At 48.2% G+C, this 16876-nt stretch overlaps 1 protein-coding gene across 2 annotated transcripts; it reads right to left on the bottom strand.

The window, feature by feature from the left end:
• Positions 1 to 5653: 5653 nt before the first annotated feature.
• COLCA2 (colorectal cancer associated 2) lies at positions 5654 to 15452 on the bottom strand. Of its 2 annotated transcripts, none has more exons than XM_032427994.1 (5): positions 15425 to 15452; positions 13459 to 13553; positions 9320 to 9374; positions 7698 to 7927; positions 5654 to 6282 (listed from the first exon to the last, which is right to left on the bottom strand). In XM_032427994.1, the coding sequence occupies exons 1-5, from the start codon at positions 15429 to 15431 to the stop codon at positions 5911 to 5913; spliced, it is 759 nt and encodes a 252-aa protein (XP_032283885.1). In that variant the 5' UTR covers positions 15432 to 15452; the 3' UTR covers positions 5654 to 5910. The 2 variants fall into 2 exon arrangements, with proteins under 2 accessions (XP_032283885.1, XP_032283886.1); XM_032427995.1 differs by having other exon boundaries at positions 5665 to 6282; positions 7698 to 7876.
• Between the last annotated feature and the right edge of the window lie 1424 nt (positions 15453 to 16876).

Below are 16876 nucleotides of genomic sequence, written 5' to 3'. Positions count from 1 at the left end.
TCCCTCCAGGTCAGAATCCGTAAATAATAATAATGAACATGGGGAGATGTTTACTATTGTCCAAGACCCACGCTTTTGAGGAATTTTAAAACAATTGTCTTTCAATAAGCTGATGAGGTTGGAAGAGCTACCAAAGGTTGTGTGTTGTGTTTGTCCCTTAAAGTGACCTCAAAAATGAGGCACATGCCCCTTTATCCCTTGCTCCAACCCTTAAACGATCAGCTCTTTTTCAGTAGCACATTGTTGACTTGTAACAAGCATATGTACAGTAAAGATCTTTGGACTGAGAAAGTTCACTGCCTTCCCTGCTGAAAGATGGCGGTGTCCTTGGACAAGACACTTTGCTACTCTGGGCTCAATTTCCTCGTCTGTAGGAATGTGGGTTTGATTGGACAAAACCACTGGTTTTCAACCCTGGCTATGCATTAAGATCTTCTGGGGTGGGGGAGTTTAAAAATATACTAATGCTTATTCATAGACACCTCCACACACTAACAATACATAAATGCATGCCTGTAAAAAAAAATGAGATCCATCATCTGGTTAGCTTTGTACTAATGTCACCTTCCTGATTTTGATATTATACCATAGTTATTTGAGATGTCAGTCACCACTGAGGGAAGCTGGATAAAGGCTAGGCACTATTTTTGTAATTTCCTGTAATTTCAAAATAAAGAGTTAAAAAAAATCCTAATGCCCAGATCACCCCAGAGATTGTGATTCATTGGTGTGGGACTTGGACGTCAGCATTTTTCCAGCCTCCTCAGGTGACTGTAATGTGCCGCCAGGGTTGAGAATGACGGAACTAGGTGATCTCCGGGTCCCTTTCCAGCCCTAGAATATTATCAGCCAAAATAATCTCGACCCCTATTGAAACTATTTAAATGTTCAACTTGTAGGAGTGATTTTTTTTTAAGTGTATTACTTGCTATGTAAAAAGTATCTTTTATTTGTCCTAAAGTTACCCCTTATTTGAGGGACCCGAGATCTTGCCTTTTTTACTTTCAAGCATCGCTCTCCTCTGGCTGTGTCTTGGAGTGGCTGCGTCGCTCCTGATGCCCTTCCCGGGATCCCTGCCCTGGGTGGGGCCCACCATCACTGGCTGAAGACCACTTCGGTTTGCCCTGGACCACACGTCCCTTCAAACGGGTGCCACCAGCACTGCTCAGTTCTTGGCAGAGAAGGGCAAATGCTTCCCTCTAAAGTGCCTTCACTTTATTCTCCGTACTTCCGCCCAAAGCTCTATGGGGAACCAGATGTTTCCGAACAGCTGGGGTTACCCATAGAATTATAATGTGGTAGGGGGAATATTCAACAATGCAGAATGGGACTGTGCTCTCACAGTCTGAAAGAAAAGGGCCCCCAAATTGGACCTCTCACAGGGAGCCCAGTTGAGGATGCTCCCCAATTCTTAGTCCTCCAATGGGTCCTCCTTTCAGAGAATGCCTCCTTCTTTGTACAACCATGGTGAAATTCTAGCTCCCCTTTAGGGTGACTATCACATTCCCACAAACTGATCTCTCCTTTGGATTCATCGCTCCCCCTCATCAGGGCAATGTGAGGACTTGGGTAACCACAGGAATGCTCTGCTTGAAATCTGCCTTATTCAACCTAGAATTGCACAGTAGGGGGGGGGAGGTGGTGGCTTCAGAGCGGGGACACTCCAGGTCCCGTCCTGACAGGTTAAGGGCAGATGTCTCCTCTTTCCTCCCGATTATCCAGATGACAATGAATGGTGCTTTCTCTCTCTCTCTCTCTCTCACACACACACACGTTTCCACATTTCCCAAGAACCAACAGCATGTTCTCTAGCCATGATAAGCAAGAAAAACTATTTTCTGAGTGGATGCTGATTCCCGCCCTCAACGAGTTTGATGCTTTATTATTACGCAGAGCTGTGCCCTCAGATTTTTTCATCCTCCAGCCCTTACATCTTGCCCAGAGACAAGAAATGGGGCCATTTAAGCTACCTTTTAAAGCACAAATTCACATGGCTCTGAATGGCCCACTCTCTGGCCACAGTACAGTCCAGCTCCCAAGACCTAGAGCCACCACGCAGACCAATCTCACGTAGGCAGGTCATCTCCACACCTTCATCTGTAAGAGGCAGGGAGACAGTCTAAAAGTTAATTACTTTTCTGAGCAGCCCTGCCAGGGGTTGTGCTGTGGGTTACTTAGGGTTTGAGGATTTGGAAATGATGGTTAGTCCACATTTATTTTAAACTATATTATTCACAATTTTCATTGGCTTTGATTCTAGACTGAATAATGATTTTTTAAAAGATTTTATTTATTTATTTGAGAGAGAGAGAGCACAAGCCAGGGGAGAGGCAGAGGGAGAAGCAGGCTCCCTGCTGAGCAGGGAGCCCGACATGGGACTCGATCCCAGGACCCTGAGATCATGACGCTTAACCAACTGATCCACCCAGGCGTTCCTGAATAATGATTTTTAACAAACGTTTTCTATCAAAAGGTAGCACCCCCTTCCCTCCCTCTTTACCCCCCACCCAGGTCCATCGCAGGTCCTTGCTCCCTGATGTCCACTGCGGCTCAGGCCAGCAGCCAGGCTGTCACCACTCTGGGCCACTGCCTGAGGTCATCATTTCCAGATGTTTACTACCTTCAACTTTGTCTCATTTCTCAGGCTCTAAGGGTTGACCTCCTAATTTAAATTTCCCAAGAATTTGAAAAATTAGTCCATGTCCATCGTAACTGAAGTTCTTCCAGTTTTAAATTTTGAAATCACATCTCCTTTTACCCTTTGACTGCATTTCGAAGGTACTGAATCAGTCGTGCACATAGTAAGTGCTTAATTAATATTTTGTTTTTTGGGGATGCCTGGGTGGCTCAGTTGGTTGAGTGTCTGCCTTGGACTTGGGTCATGATCCCAGGGTCCTGGGACTGAGCCCCGCATCAGGCTCCCTGCTCAGCGGGGAGCCTGCTTCTCCCTCTGCCTCTGCCTGTCGCTCCCCCTGCTTGTGCTCTCTCTCTGACAAATAAATACATAAAATTTAAAAAAATATTTTGTTTTATTAATCCAGTGGTTCTGAATAACAAAATTATTCATTCATTGAAACTCCCATTTATAATTTTATTAAATGCCTCTGAGGTATGAGGAGATGAGTACAGATGTGCATGCACAAGATCCAATTCCAAATAGATAATTCCTCCGGTATAATGCATGGGAAGTATACTAACGGCCGTGGGACGTTCAAACCACCTGAGCTGGAGAACTCAACCTGGTCACAGGGTGTGTGACCTTGGGTAGGTTATTCCAGCTCTCCAAGCTGCACTTTCATTGTTGATAAAAAAAAAAAAACCAACAAGGACAGTAATAGCATCTCTCTTGTGTTGTTGTTTGAGGATTAAATGAGATAAATGCCCGCAGCCCTGGGCCATGGGAAGAGCTTAGTCCATATAAGCTGTTATTGCACTGCTAGATCCTAGAGTGGAACGATTCAGACGTGGAATATGTGAGTGCTTTTCCCGTGCAGACAGAGGAACTTCTCTCTCAGAATCAACTTAGGTCCAATTAAAAAATGCAGGTGCCTGGCTCCTAGGGCAGACTTACTGAATCATGCTTTCTGACAGAGAGGCACGGGCGTCTGGATTTCCTGCAGCTTCCCGGCTGTATGCTGATGAGAGGCCCTCCGGCTTGTCCCAGTGCTGCGGGCAGATGTTCTCTCCGGGGCTGTAGGGCTCCCGAGCTGCTCTGTGTGAGCTGCAGCACTTGAGACACCAGGTGCGCAGTGTTCATTCACTTCCTCATGTGCCGGGCCACCTGTCGGCCCCAATATCTGGAAAGCTCTTAAAACATCGTGAGCTCTGTTAGCCCATGTGTCACATTCTTTTTTTGAATCTTTTTCCAAACCAGATTTAGGCAAACACTAAGGGACATACGAAGCAAGAACAAAAGGCAAGGAGCAAGCGCTCTGTTAGAATGCAAGAGATCTGATTAGGAAGGCAGAGGATAGAAATGGAGAATGAAAAAAAGAAAGAAAGAAAGAAGAATGGCAACAGGAAAAGGATATTTTTGTGTCAACCCCTGGTCATCTCTGGGTTATCTGCTCTTTGCCCCGTGGGGACAGCCGGGGTGGGGTCGGGCGCATGGCATGCAGGGGCTTCCGTCTGGCCGAACAGGTATTTGTCGGCGACAGGTCAGTTTCAATTCAGTTGGAAACTATTAAAAATTTAGTTTTATTGGCATCTCAGAAAGGCAGTGATTGTTCTATTTCCCTGGCACCGCTATCCCATGAGGCAGGTTGCAACTTGTTCTGTTTGCCCAGCCTTAGTGGAGTCCCCAGGGAGGTGACAATTAGGCATGTCATTTTGAAAGCCTATCTGCTTCCTGATAGAACAAGGCCCACTGAGGTGGGTGGTTTGTCAGCTTCTCTCCCTCGGTCCCCAGAGTGGGGACCTCAGCTCTTGTGCTTGGCACCTTCATATCTGTGGGCAGTCGGCCCTTCTGGGGAGCTCTGACTAGCTGTGTGGGGGACACACCCGTATTTGTAGGAGGAAGTTGGAGTTTAATGGGGGATGATTTCACAGGTTCCAGAGCAGTCTTCCACAGATGATGGCCCAAACTTTTCACCACCAGGGAGTGAGTACAAAGCACAGCTCTGGTGTTCTTCAGACCCAAGCCCGGGTACTTACTGATTGGGTAACATCAGGCAGGTGACTTGACTTCTCTGAGTCTCAGACTCCTGATTTTGTCATCAACATTGTTGTGGAGATTGAGTGAGAGGAGAGAGGAGTGAGAAAACCTGAAGGCAATTCTGGCGCACGGGGAGGGCTCGGAAAATGGTAGCCGTGGCCAGGAACAATGGTACCAGTATTACCATTGTGCAGAACCTTGGGACATGGAAAATGCCCCCCGGGCTGCGGGACTCAGTGCAGGGATTAGGTCCTGTGTTTTAATGCCCTCGGCAAACAGGGTTGAACAGTATAGTCTGGCATAGGTAGCTTAAGTTAACTCCTCTTCCCCTGAAGGATGGTTGGGCTTGTTCAAATAGATTAATCAGAGGCAGTAAACTCTGAAATTCAGTCATAAACAACATGGTCAATTGTCTCAACCAATCTGTAAAAAACGAGTGATGCAAATGCATGTTTAAGGACTGACCGCAGAAATTCGGAAATCTAAGGTAACAACGAATTCCAAACCTTGTGGTCCATCAACAGCATGGCGGCTCTCAAGAGAAAAAAAGATCAAGTATTTGCCCAGAAGGTTTACAAAGCAACACTTTGGACATGAAAAAGAACGATCTATGGGTTAATATTGCTGTAGGCAAGATGTGCCTTTTGGTCATACTAACATTTCGTTGACTAATGTTAGATATGAGAAGCTAATGATTCATAAATGTCTTTCTCTGAGGTGGCTCCAAGATGTACATCCTCATTTGGAGGTGAGGCTGCCCCTCCTTTTCAGCCATCAGCGCTGTGTCTACCCTCCATCCCTATGGGAGCCAAGGCATCTTGCCAAATTAAAATAATTTAAAATTCATGGATAAATGAGATTAAACTATTGAAAAGTAATTGGTGATCTCCAGAATTAATTGGTGTTATTCAAAGCAACTGGAAACTATCATCAGAAAATTAAAAAAAAAATAAGCCAACGTTTAATAATACAAAATTTATTAGTTAAAAAAATTAGAATTTGTTCGTTACATAGAAAAGTAAAACAACTGAACATTCCCTACGACAATTTTAACTGTGACCATACAAAGTAGGAGTGGCACAATGACCAGGTCTGAGGACTTCATATCAATGCCTAAGCGAGCATCAGAACATCGGAAATGTGACACGGGAACCGGGCTTTGTGATGTTTTAACAGCCTGCATATTTCGAGTTGTCATTTGGTGTGGCCGAAAGACAGAGATATTCACGCCGTGTTCCAAATTAATGTAATTGCCATTAACTATAGCAGATGTCCCAGTGTGTTCCCCTCTTAGAGAACTCGCCGGCCGCGGCGGCTGAGGGGGCAAAGTTCACGTAGTCTGGGCCGGGGTAGGAGAAATACTCCGCTGCTCGGAGGGTGTCCAAGTGTTCTTCCTCACACGACGCACAGTAGCAGACTGAGGTGCTGGCTGAGGAGAAGCAGTCGTACTGGGGGTACGAGGGCAAGTGCGAGTAGGAGTAGTCTTCTGAGGGGTAGCCACAGTTTCTGGTGTCCAGAGAAGGGGGAGAATTGTAATTCTCCGGAGCACATGAAGGTAGCTGAGCCAGCGAGTAACTGTAGTCTAAGGAACCCGACAGAGTGGAGGAATCCGAAGGCGATCCTGGGGTCTAGAGAAAACCGAGGAACAAAGAGCTTGATCATTTAGACAGGATTAAAAAAGCTGAGTAGAGAGGATTTATTAACTCAGAGTAAGAACATTGGGGGGGAGGGAAATACAACACAACAGAACACCCAGCCCAACCCAGGTCTGCAGAAGTAATTTTATTAGCTGATTGCATGATTTCAGGACACCTTATTCTATATTTGCCTTTTTCTTCCCCAACAATAAATCGCCTTGCTTCACTGGCTTCCTTTGTTATAACCATATTTTAGAGGATGCTTTGTTCTTAAACCACAAAATCCCATTGTTCTTCAAGTCACCTGCACGTCAGATCTTGCTGCGGCCACAACATGAGCCGCAGGTGGCACGGTGGATGTTCCTCCACACCTTGACCGTGGAGAACAAAGTGAACCATACGCAGGTACAACTGGGGTCTTCAGTGACCGGTGTCTGGGAGACTCCAAGACGTGCAACTGCTCTTACAGTCACTGAAGTCTTGTCCCCAGAGGAGAAAGGTACCTTCTGCTTTCTTTAAGCAGGCCTACAATTATTACTGAGAAAGCCTTCTTTGGAAGCCAGAAGGGAGCTTGATAACTGGGGTCCGGTGTGCATATTCTGTGGAGTGAATTTCCTATACTCTGAAAATTTAGTCTGATACCTACACGGACTTTTTGACAAACCAAAAGAAAAAAGTATGTACATTAAAAAAAAACCACACACACACAACTTACTTTTTACAGTTTAAAAAACTATATGAGTATCTAAAAAACATCGCAAACAACTGGTGTCTACTAATGGAAATCTTACTCCATTTTAAATGATACCATATTTGCAAACATGTGAGGGTCATGTGAGGGTCATCAAGAATAGAGAATCCAAATTCTCTGAAGTACGAGGGCTTCTTCTTTACCAGCCTCCTCAGACCCAAATGAGTTCTTGTGCCTACACCAGACCCAAACAACCGGTTAGTGGGGCCAGTTCAGGGCCAAAATGAAACAAAAACCCCTTATCGGAATGACAGTTTGGTACTGTGTAGACGCAGCCTAATGCCATTTTCCAGAACTCAAAAATCCAAGGACCACTGTTTAAATCAATCATTTTCAATTCATAACTGTCTTCATTCCAGTTTAAAAACATTAAATGAATATTGCCGGGAAACCTCTTTTTATTGCCACACAGCGCTTTACTTGGGCGTAGCTGCCTTGGGAAATCATAATCACGTGTGTACCCAAAGGTTTGCCCCCCACATGTGGTTACTCTGACCCCCACTGAGTTTTAAATGGCTCTCTGCTGTTTCCTGGATGACTTCCTGGTTGATAGTGTGTGTGTGATTTCTCAGGAGATGATGCAAACCCTCTTACAAAGCATTACTACCCCAGAGTAGGCAACAATCAGGTTTTGTAAAGAACTGAGATAAATTACCAGGCTCTGGTTAAAGCAGAAAGGGGCAGCTTGGAAGCTGTCAGGGAAATAGTGTGGAGTGCTCTGCATGGAATTGAGCGAAGGGTCCAGGTGTGTCTCTGTCTGAAGGTAGGAATCAAAGATCTGGTCGAGGCAGCTTGTATTTTCTTCACAAGAAACACAACTGGAAAATTCTCGGCCTTGAAAATAATTGGACATGGAAGAAACCTGTTCAGACTCAAAATACAGCCCTAGAAGAGAAAGGGAAAAAGACAGACTTCTTGTTTGTTTGTTTAAAAATTGCACTTATGACTTTGAATAGAATTCTGTATTCTGAATATTTTACCATGTCTAGGGGAAAAGGGGGGGTTTAAGAAGTTCTAGAAAAGTAAACAGGCAGGCAATTTGGGTGTTTTTCGTTGCCCTAGTGAATTCGAGTCCCAGTGGATCGAATCTGGTTAATAATGTGGAAAGTGGCTGTAAATATGGCCAGGGCACAAATAAAAGAATGACAATTCAAACCTGTGTCCAACTATCACACTCAAATAATGGCTCAAGGCTCTACTTTCTTGGACTATAAGGCATCAACATCCCATCTGCGGTTCAAGTAAACCTCGCCTCTCAGAAGTAACGTACAACACTATGTGAAGCTTTAGGAAAACTTCTAAGGCCGTGGGAAACAAGTCTCTTGATTTAGGCTTATTGCTTTCCTAAACTTTTCATGCTCACTCAGTAACTTAAATTTTGAGGAGCAATACAAAGAGCAACACAAATGATAAAAATAGAAACCAAGAATGTAAAGTGCATCAGTGGTACTTGCTATAAATTACAAAAAGCAAAAATGTTTCCTTAGGAAACATGTTCACATGCTAACGGAATTAAAATAAGTTGTTAGCTACCAACCAAGCATAATTCTGAAAACACGACTCCTCTTCTGTTTTATTATTAATAGGCTCAATTTCTGACTGCTAGCCTTAAATGCTCAAAGAAGACAGGTTTAGAGTGTATCTATCAGAGGACAATAGAACACTGGATTTTTTGAAGTCTCAAGGCTCCTTAAGGTTAAATGAAAGAGCTACCATAAGCACAGGTTCCCTTGTATGTGAGCTCCGGAAACACCTAGCTGCTGGCTGGCACAGGTAGTAAGTTATTCGAACTGGGCTGAGAAAACTTGCAGTTGCTTGAGTGGCTCCCCGGGGAGAGAGAGAGGAAGGGGAGGGAAGCCCCTGTCGGTGGCTAGACATTAAATCAACAATAGCAAAGGCATTATTCGAGAACCCGAGGGTGTCCTGTAGTCCATCTAACAGTACATTAAAAAGGAGAGCAAGTTTCTGAAAGCAATTCTGATCTGTTAGCCAAGTTTGGTGACTTGGCGATGAGGAATCGGAACAAATGTGAAGAACCAACTCTCGGGACAGAATAGGAAGCAGCAAACAGACGTCTCAGAAAAGAAGGACAAAAATGTGCCCTTGTTACCTTGCTGGGCTTGCATCTGGAGTCACTATGCCTGGTTCACTTTCTGATTGGTTGGATTCCAATGAAATGGTGGTGTCTATCTTAACCCCCGAATCAAGCACTGAGAGACTTTCGAGGTGGCCCTTTGAAAGAGGTTTTGAGGGAACGGTGACGCTGGTTGTACTAACCTGTGGAAGATGGTGGGACTGGGTCTGAAAGGTGGACGCCGTTGTCCCCAGGCAGCTGCCAAAGCAAGAACACGACCACAGAGCTCATGAACTCAAAGTGCTTCCCGGGGAAAGCGAAGCCATTTTCACATGAACTTTGGTGCCTTCTGCTCTAAGGTAAGCCAGATTCTTTCTTCTAAAAACAGGTGGCTGTCGTTACATACACCCAATGTTCTATTTTATTTAGATTCAGTTTTTATGTTTGCTTGGGTTTTTTTTTCCCCCAATATCAGATTTTCCCACTTAAATTTTAAATTTAAATTTAGATAAAAAATGAATGTAAACGATTTGTATATTACAGAGAAATGGAATAGTTTGAGAATACCCAGTAAACAGCTTTTCTATTAAACAATTTAATTGAAAATTAATAAGAGCTAAATTTATTTAATCCCAACCCTCTGTGACTTAGTCTATCATTTTCTTCAAAATTTTGATATTCTCTCTGGATGCTTAGCCTTAGGAATTTGTTCTCCCAAAAGGACACAGTTCCTAACTTTGCTAATCCTGGGTGGCTGAAAATAGTTACATGAATAGTTACATGAAATAGTTACGTGAAATATTACAACAGAAAATATCTTCTTAAAACTGCAGTCAGTGAGCTGAAGCCTCTCTACATTCTAGGTAATACTCGGAAGTAGTTCGACTCTGTGTGAGTTGCTTTTTTCACTACTGTGTCTGAATACCTGAGATTTAGGGAAATTTATGAGATTATCCCTTTGAACTATTTAAAGTAAAGCAGCCTGTATCTTCCAATTGAACTGATAATTGTACTGAGTAATTTCGGATTTTTTTTTAAGGTTTCAGATGGTGCCTTTAAAGTTTAAAGGGACCAGCACTGCTCTGTGATCCATGCCAGGAAGCCAAGCTCGCCACACCTCTCTCTTGGATCACAGCCTATACTTCACTCCCATACAGCACACTGTTGCGGGGGGGGGGGGGGGGGGGAGGGGGGGGGGGGGGGGGGGGGCTTCCCTGTCAACCGCTGCTGAAATAGGCCATGGTGCTAAGTCTGAAAATGATCCATGCCGTAATGTCATGAACCAGGAAGCTAGAATCCTTCACCAGCTCTTTATGCAAATATTTGGCTGCAGCTTGAGCTGAAGGACTTGGAAGGAGTGGGTTTTTAAAAAATCTGCTTCATGGCAGAGCTCCCATTAACCCCACTGCTCCCCGGGGAATGGTCTATTTGTCTGCCTACCCACATTATCTCCCTCAGGTATGTTTACAGTCTCCTGCTCAATATTATCTCTCTAGTCATGGGTTCACTTTCTACTTCGCTCCAAGAATACAAAGAAAGGCACCTTTCTCTTAGGTTTCAAAAGGGCACAAAAATCCACAATCTACAATTTATAAAAGCACATCAAGGCTGTTTAAAAAAAAATTAATGGTTAAAAAGGGTAAAGTATATCTTTTCATAAATATGAACTCAAGTTTCCCTTTCTCCTAAAGGTAAAAGAATTGTGTGTGTGTGTGTGTGTGTGTGTGTGTGTGTGTGTAGGGTTGTTTGCAAACTGATCTGGCTGAAATAAGTTTTTTTGATCAAATTTAAAAATCTGGCATGCACACATTCCTCCTGGTGCTGTCACCTGCCATTTGCCTCCATCTAACTTCCACTCATGATTGCCTTCTTAAGATTTCAAATGGGGGGTACTACTCTATATAACAAATTAAGATAAATACCTTCCTGCTTTGTATATTTGATAGAATTAACTCTCTCCTTGCCTTGAGGCTTCCCAGAGGCGTCCTTTGACCATTCAGCGAATTGGAGATCATCTCCGCTAAACCAAAGGGTCTCTACCAAGAAGCAGGCATACACTGTCCCCTGACAGCCGCCATCCTTGCCTGCTAAGTACACCCTCACGGCTTTCCAAGAATTCCAGATCCTTCCGATGGTTCTGAGTGAGGGGCTTTACATCTGGCTCTCATGATTAAATCATCTGTGTGTTACTTCTCTGTGCCTGTGAAGGCTCGGGCTGATATAATCTTCCAGGAAGCCAAGAAGAGCAGGCTTTGTTTGCTCTTGCATGTCCCTGCAAGGTGTTGGTTCAGAAGTACTGCTTTACTATTTCTTGGGGGTGTTGGTGGTGGGGGGGTTAGAATTCAGAAAAATTTAGATAAATCACATAGCTCCAGCAAACGGATACTGGTCAGATACACAAGTGAAATGTTTTACCCTTTGCTTTCATCCCCGCAGTTAGCTAACTGGAACAGTGGCCAAATCAACCTGTAAGAGGCCAACAGCCATAAAATCATCATGCCCAAATGGGACTTCTCCAGGTGCACTGAAGCAGAATTCTACCATGTACCAAAGCTCCTTAATGAAAGATTATACTTTGTTGGGAACATCCTGCTGATTTTTTTTTTTCCATCAGAGGCATTTCCCAGTTCCCTTGTTCCTGGTTTTATTAATTTTGTAACCATCTCTGAACTGAAAGAATTGACAGTTGAGATTACCAGACTTCTGCTCAGCACAGCTGGATCTGCAGAAGGATGAATTTAGGGAGCCAATAGGTGGGAATGTTCTTGTTGTTGTTGTTGTTGTTTTTTACATGAAGAGTAAGAAGACCTTGGCCCTGTTTTTAGCTCTGCCTTTAGTAACTGTAAGACTTTGAACTTCTGCTGGAATAGAAGCATGCAGATCCTGATCTATTTACCTCACTTGGTTGTTATAAGAACTAAATGAAATAATGAGTGTGTAAAAGTGCTGTCTTTTAACCACTGTACAAACCCTCTGCAAATGGAAGGAAGCTTTACGTGTTAGCTAACATTCTGTACATGGAGGTACGAACTTCTCCCATGAATGTAAAATTTGTGCTGTACGGGCTGAATCACAGCAAGCTTACACCTGAACTTGAAACTCTGAGCAAAGGGAGCCAGTGGATGTTACTGGGTAGCTGGCTTTCAGTTCTTGGTTGTAATTTTATTTCAGTTGTTTTTCACAAATAATGATAATGACAGCTATCATTTATTGAGCACTTGCTAAATGGAAAGCACTCTTCTAAGTGCTTTATATGCCATAACTCATTTAACCCCCATAAAATCCTACTGTCTCCAGCTTAAAGATGCGGACACAGGGGATGAGCCCGAGTAGTTGCTCCAGGATCTGCACGTACCACAGAGGAGCTCAGATCTGAACCCAGTCCACTGGTTCTAGAACCTGTGCTCATCTCTCCTACAACATTTGCCTCTTCCCACAAAGGCCCATTTCAGGAAGTCGTGCATTGCACACCAACAGCACCAAGCTCAAAAACCATGTGGGGAGGATGCCAATAAGCTGGAGACAGGACCAATCCTAACACTGGCAATATGGGCTCATCTGTCATAGCCCACATCCGCACAAGCAACCCACAAGCAATTGTACGATCAAGGGCTTTCAGCAATGAAATTACCCTCTGTGGGAGGAGAACCCCACCTAGTTTATTTGGTTCTGCTGCTGCCCTGAACACTCTTGGCAGTCCTATCTGCTTTAGAAAGTACAGAAAGTGGCAGGGTACCCTTATGACTGCCCACATCACCTCCTGATAACTGGGAACTGCTTAAGGCTTCATATGAAGGAGGTGGTTCTACACCCTGAGCTCTCTCTTCTGCAGTCACATGGCCCATTTCTGCTGGGAACTTTCTATGCCTGGTGATTGGCAGATAAATGACCTCAGAGGCTGGGTTTCATAAGAATGAGAAGCAGGGGGCATTTCCACAGAGATTCTCTCCTTGAAGGGCTCGCTAAAATGAAATGAGTTTCTGGGAGAGATTTTCTTTGCTCATGTGAGGACACATACACTGTCTTCTTACAGGAATAACAACCTGCTTACCTGCTGGTTGCTCCTCTCCCTGCACCAGGCCAACAAGCCCTTTATACTCAACTATGATCAGTGAGGGACGAGCTCCCCCTAAATCCTGAGCCCCACCCAAGCTCTAGCTGTCCTTTGTGGCTTCCTGTGGTGAGCTGGGAAGACGCGGGGCACAAAAGTTATAAAGACAGCTGAGGATGGCCAGGTCTGGGGACGGTGACTGAGCTTGGCGTGGCCTCCTACACCTTTCCAGGCGCAGGGTTAAATGAGGCTGAAGGCAAGGCGGGGAGTAAGGGAAGGGGTGATGCTTACGGTTCCCCGTGAGGCTGCCTGGTGTGCTCTTCTCTGCTGAAGCAGCTCCTTCACTGTTATCTTCACCCGGACACCTTGATACACCTTCGGTTTCTCTGGGGAAAGGCAATCGAGTCAGTGGTCAAGTGGGAAGTTTGGATGTCAGACTGGGATGTGGGGGGTCCTCATTATAGGCTATGAGGCTGGAGGCCAGGTTTCTAAGTTTGAAGAATGCAAAGAGGAACCCCAAATTTCTCCAACTTGAAAGGATGAGGAGAAGCTGGGCAGGTTTCAGGGCCCTAGTGGGAACAGAACCTATGGAAATCCGTGGGGCCACCCATCCCAGGCTGGGCCCTATCCCTAGACCAATAGCACGCAGGTTTTTCCGCTCAGGAATGTGGAGAGCAGCCTAAGGAAACTCACCACCTTGGCTAAATTAGGGGAACCTCGGGCTCTGGGCCCAGCCTTCCGCCTGGGAGAGGGTATTATGGGCCTGGGAGGGGCCCAGGGCCAAAGCAGGGGTGCCTTCTCTGATCTGGAGCAGCTGACTTAGGCCACCCCACCGTGATGCTCCCACCCGTGTGGAAGCTCTGAGTCCTTATCTTCTCCAGCAGGCCAAGCTCAGCTTCTGGGGAGGCTCTAACCTCTACGTGCCCTTGGTCTGGACTTCAGCCCCGGGACAAGCGGCGGGCAGGGGTGGGGGTGGGGGTTGGAGAGCTCTGTCCTCCGGCCGCTGAGGGACTTGCTAGACCGACCACAGGAAAGGGACCAGGCCCAGGGCACCCCCTCCCTCCCGAATTTTTCTTCTGCCCTGTCTCCCTCGCCCCCTTTCTCCGCCTTTCCCGCTCTCCATCTTTCCCTCCTCCCTCCTTCGGGCCCCGCTCCTGCTCTCCCTTCTTCTCGTCGCTCCCCACCCCTTCCCTTTCTGGTGCAGGCGTCTCTCGGCGGCTCACGGAGCCTCGGGCCACGCCGAGCGGGGCTCCCGGGGACCGTGCAGCCGGCGGGGAAGCCGCCCTCGGGGCTGGCGGGGCCCGGCCGGACTGCCCGGCTCGCGGGGAGGCCGAGCGGCGCCCAGGGTCGGCGGGGAGGGAGTCCGGGCGCGCCGGGAGCGGGGCGGCCGCGGCCCCGGGCCGGCCGGGCGGAGCCGCAGCGAGTAGGTGAGACTTTGCGGGCTGTTGGGCCACGCGGGGCCCGGCCGGGCGGGCGAGCTTTCGCGATCGGGGGTGGCCCTGACCTCGACCCCGGAGTGAGCGGCGCGGCGATCGCGTGGGGAGGGGCCGGGCCCCGGGGCTCGGGGCGGCCGCGCGGACGGCCGGGCGCCTGGCGACAGTGCGGGGCCGCCAGCGCCGCGCCTGGTCACTGCGGAGACCGCAGCCGGACCGCAGGGAGCCCGCGCGCCGGGTCCGGGGAGCTAGGGGTCTCCCCGGAACGGAGGCTGCGCGGTGCGCCGCCCAGACCCAGGGAAGCCCGCGCCTGGCCCGCAAGGCCTGGGCTCGGCGCTCTCGCGGCGGGCCGGTCTCGCCCACCCGCGCTCCCCGAGCGGCTCGCAGCTCCGTGGGCCGCGGGTGCAGCCCCGGGGCCGCAGAGGGGCTGCCGCCGCCCAGCCCTGTGCGGCCGGCGGCGCGCGCGGCTCGGGTCCCGCTCACCGCGAGCCTCTAGCTCCCCCCGCCGCCGCTTCTGGGCGCGCAGAGTCCGCGCCGCCAAGTCCCAGGGTGACCGCCGTGGCCGAGCGGAAGCGCGGGTGGGGGATCGGGGTACGCGGACGTCCACAGCGGCCAAGCCGGCCTCTGGGCCTCTGCCCTGGGGAGCAGGCGCCGAGTGGGGAGCGGCCACAGGGTGGCCCGTGCCCTCGCGGGATCCCCGGCTCAGACTTGCATGCCCTGACTTTGTGCCTCTCTGTTCTCTGCAGGCAAAGCCGTGGAAAAACGCCCGGATCGCAAGGCCCCTGGCTCGCGTGACCCGACCCCAGGAGAAGCCGCCCAGTTACCCGACATGGTGGTCAGCAGCCGCTGGGGCGCTGGCTGGATGCTGCAGCTCCAGGGACTCGGCGCCTCACAGGCCTCCTGTGCAGGAGAGAAGCAGAGATGCAACATTTTTAAAGTTTCACAAAGCATCCAGCTGCACCCAGCTTCCTGGAGTAGGAGACAAACAGAATTAATGTTTTATACCTTCGGGTATAGGTTTGAGTTTTTTCCCCCTCATGCCAAGTATTTAAAACCTCTAGAAACCCATGATTTGACAATCAATGATTGCGCGATACTTTCAATTTGAATATTCAAAGGCTTAACAAAATGGACTATCTTCTGCAGAAATCCTGCACACAGGTACCCCACAGACAGTCCAGAGAAACAGGGAGTGAGACCCCTCTGGGTGCTGGGCCTTGCTTTTATTGTATTTTTAAACATTTTGCCCACCTGTCCACAGACAGAGCAGGAGTCCTCGAAGATGCTCTGTATTTCTGCCTCAAAAGCAGCTCGGGGAGCCCCGAGGGACTTAGGGGACCCTTCATGACCACCTGAGCCAGGCTGGCCCACCAGACTGATTCCTGTATCCCTAGTCTCCATTCTGAGGGAAAATCTCAGGTTTTGGGGAGTGAGCATGGCAGCCAGCGGGTATGACCTAGCAGGGAGTCCCTCTGGCCGCAGGTTGCAGGCCGCAGGCCCGGCGGAGGCCTCAGCTCTTTGCCTCATCTCCTTCTGGCCCCGCCTGGCCACCAGCGGCTTCCTCGCCTTTGGTCGGCTCTCCGTCTGGGCCCCAGACGCTGTGGTTTCAAGACAGAATGCCTGCCCATTAAGACCCTTTGCTCCTCCACCAGGAGCCGGGGGTGTGTGTGGGGCCTCACCCCCAAGATTTTCTGAGGCTGGAGTCTCTTGTGCTGTGAAGTCCCTCTCCTCTCCTCTTTCTCTGTCTTGAGCCATCCCTGCCCCTTTTACTGCAGGAGTATGTGTTGAGAAATGATGATTAGCTTGGTTCCTGCTTATTTTAGCTTAAAGGACACGGATTTGTGTTCAGGCCTTCACACTTTGCGGGAGAGGTGGGGAATTCTTGACGCCAGGCTGCTAGGCTGCTGCAAGCTGAGCCCCTCCCAGACGATAGAACTGTGCTGGGTTATGTTCTCCACGCACTTGCCGGGCCTCTTCCGTGTGATTTGGAAGCTCAGGGAAACAGGAGTGCTCCCGAGAGGAAGTGAGAGCCGGGCCAGATCCCCTTCTAGCCCCTGAGGGAAGAGGGTGGCCCCAGAAGACAGAGAAGCGGGATGGGGTTCCCTTTGCGAATAAGCCAAGACATTCCCAGGATGCCAGGCCAGGCAATGGTTACGGGCCTCTGTTCCCTGAGTTCTCTGAAATGCCAAGAGTGGAGCTGAGCCCCATAGGCCACCAGAAAAATAATCTGAATTCCCTTGAGTGGGTCCACTGCAGGGTAGGACATACCCAGATGG

This window comes from Phoca vitulina, unplaced genomic scaffold (genome assembly GCF_004348235.1).
Source record: "Phoca vitulina isolate PV1807 unplaced genomic scaffold, GSC_HSeal_1.0 scaffold38, whole genome shotgun sequence".
Lineage (NCBI taxonomy): Eukaryota > Metazoa > Chordata > Mammalia > Carnivora > Phocidae > Phoca > Phoca vitulina.
This window is presented reverse-complemented; position numbering and strand designations above follow the sequence as displayed.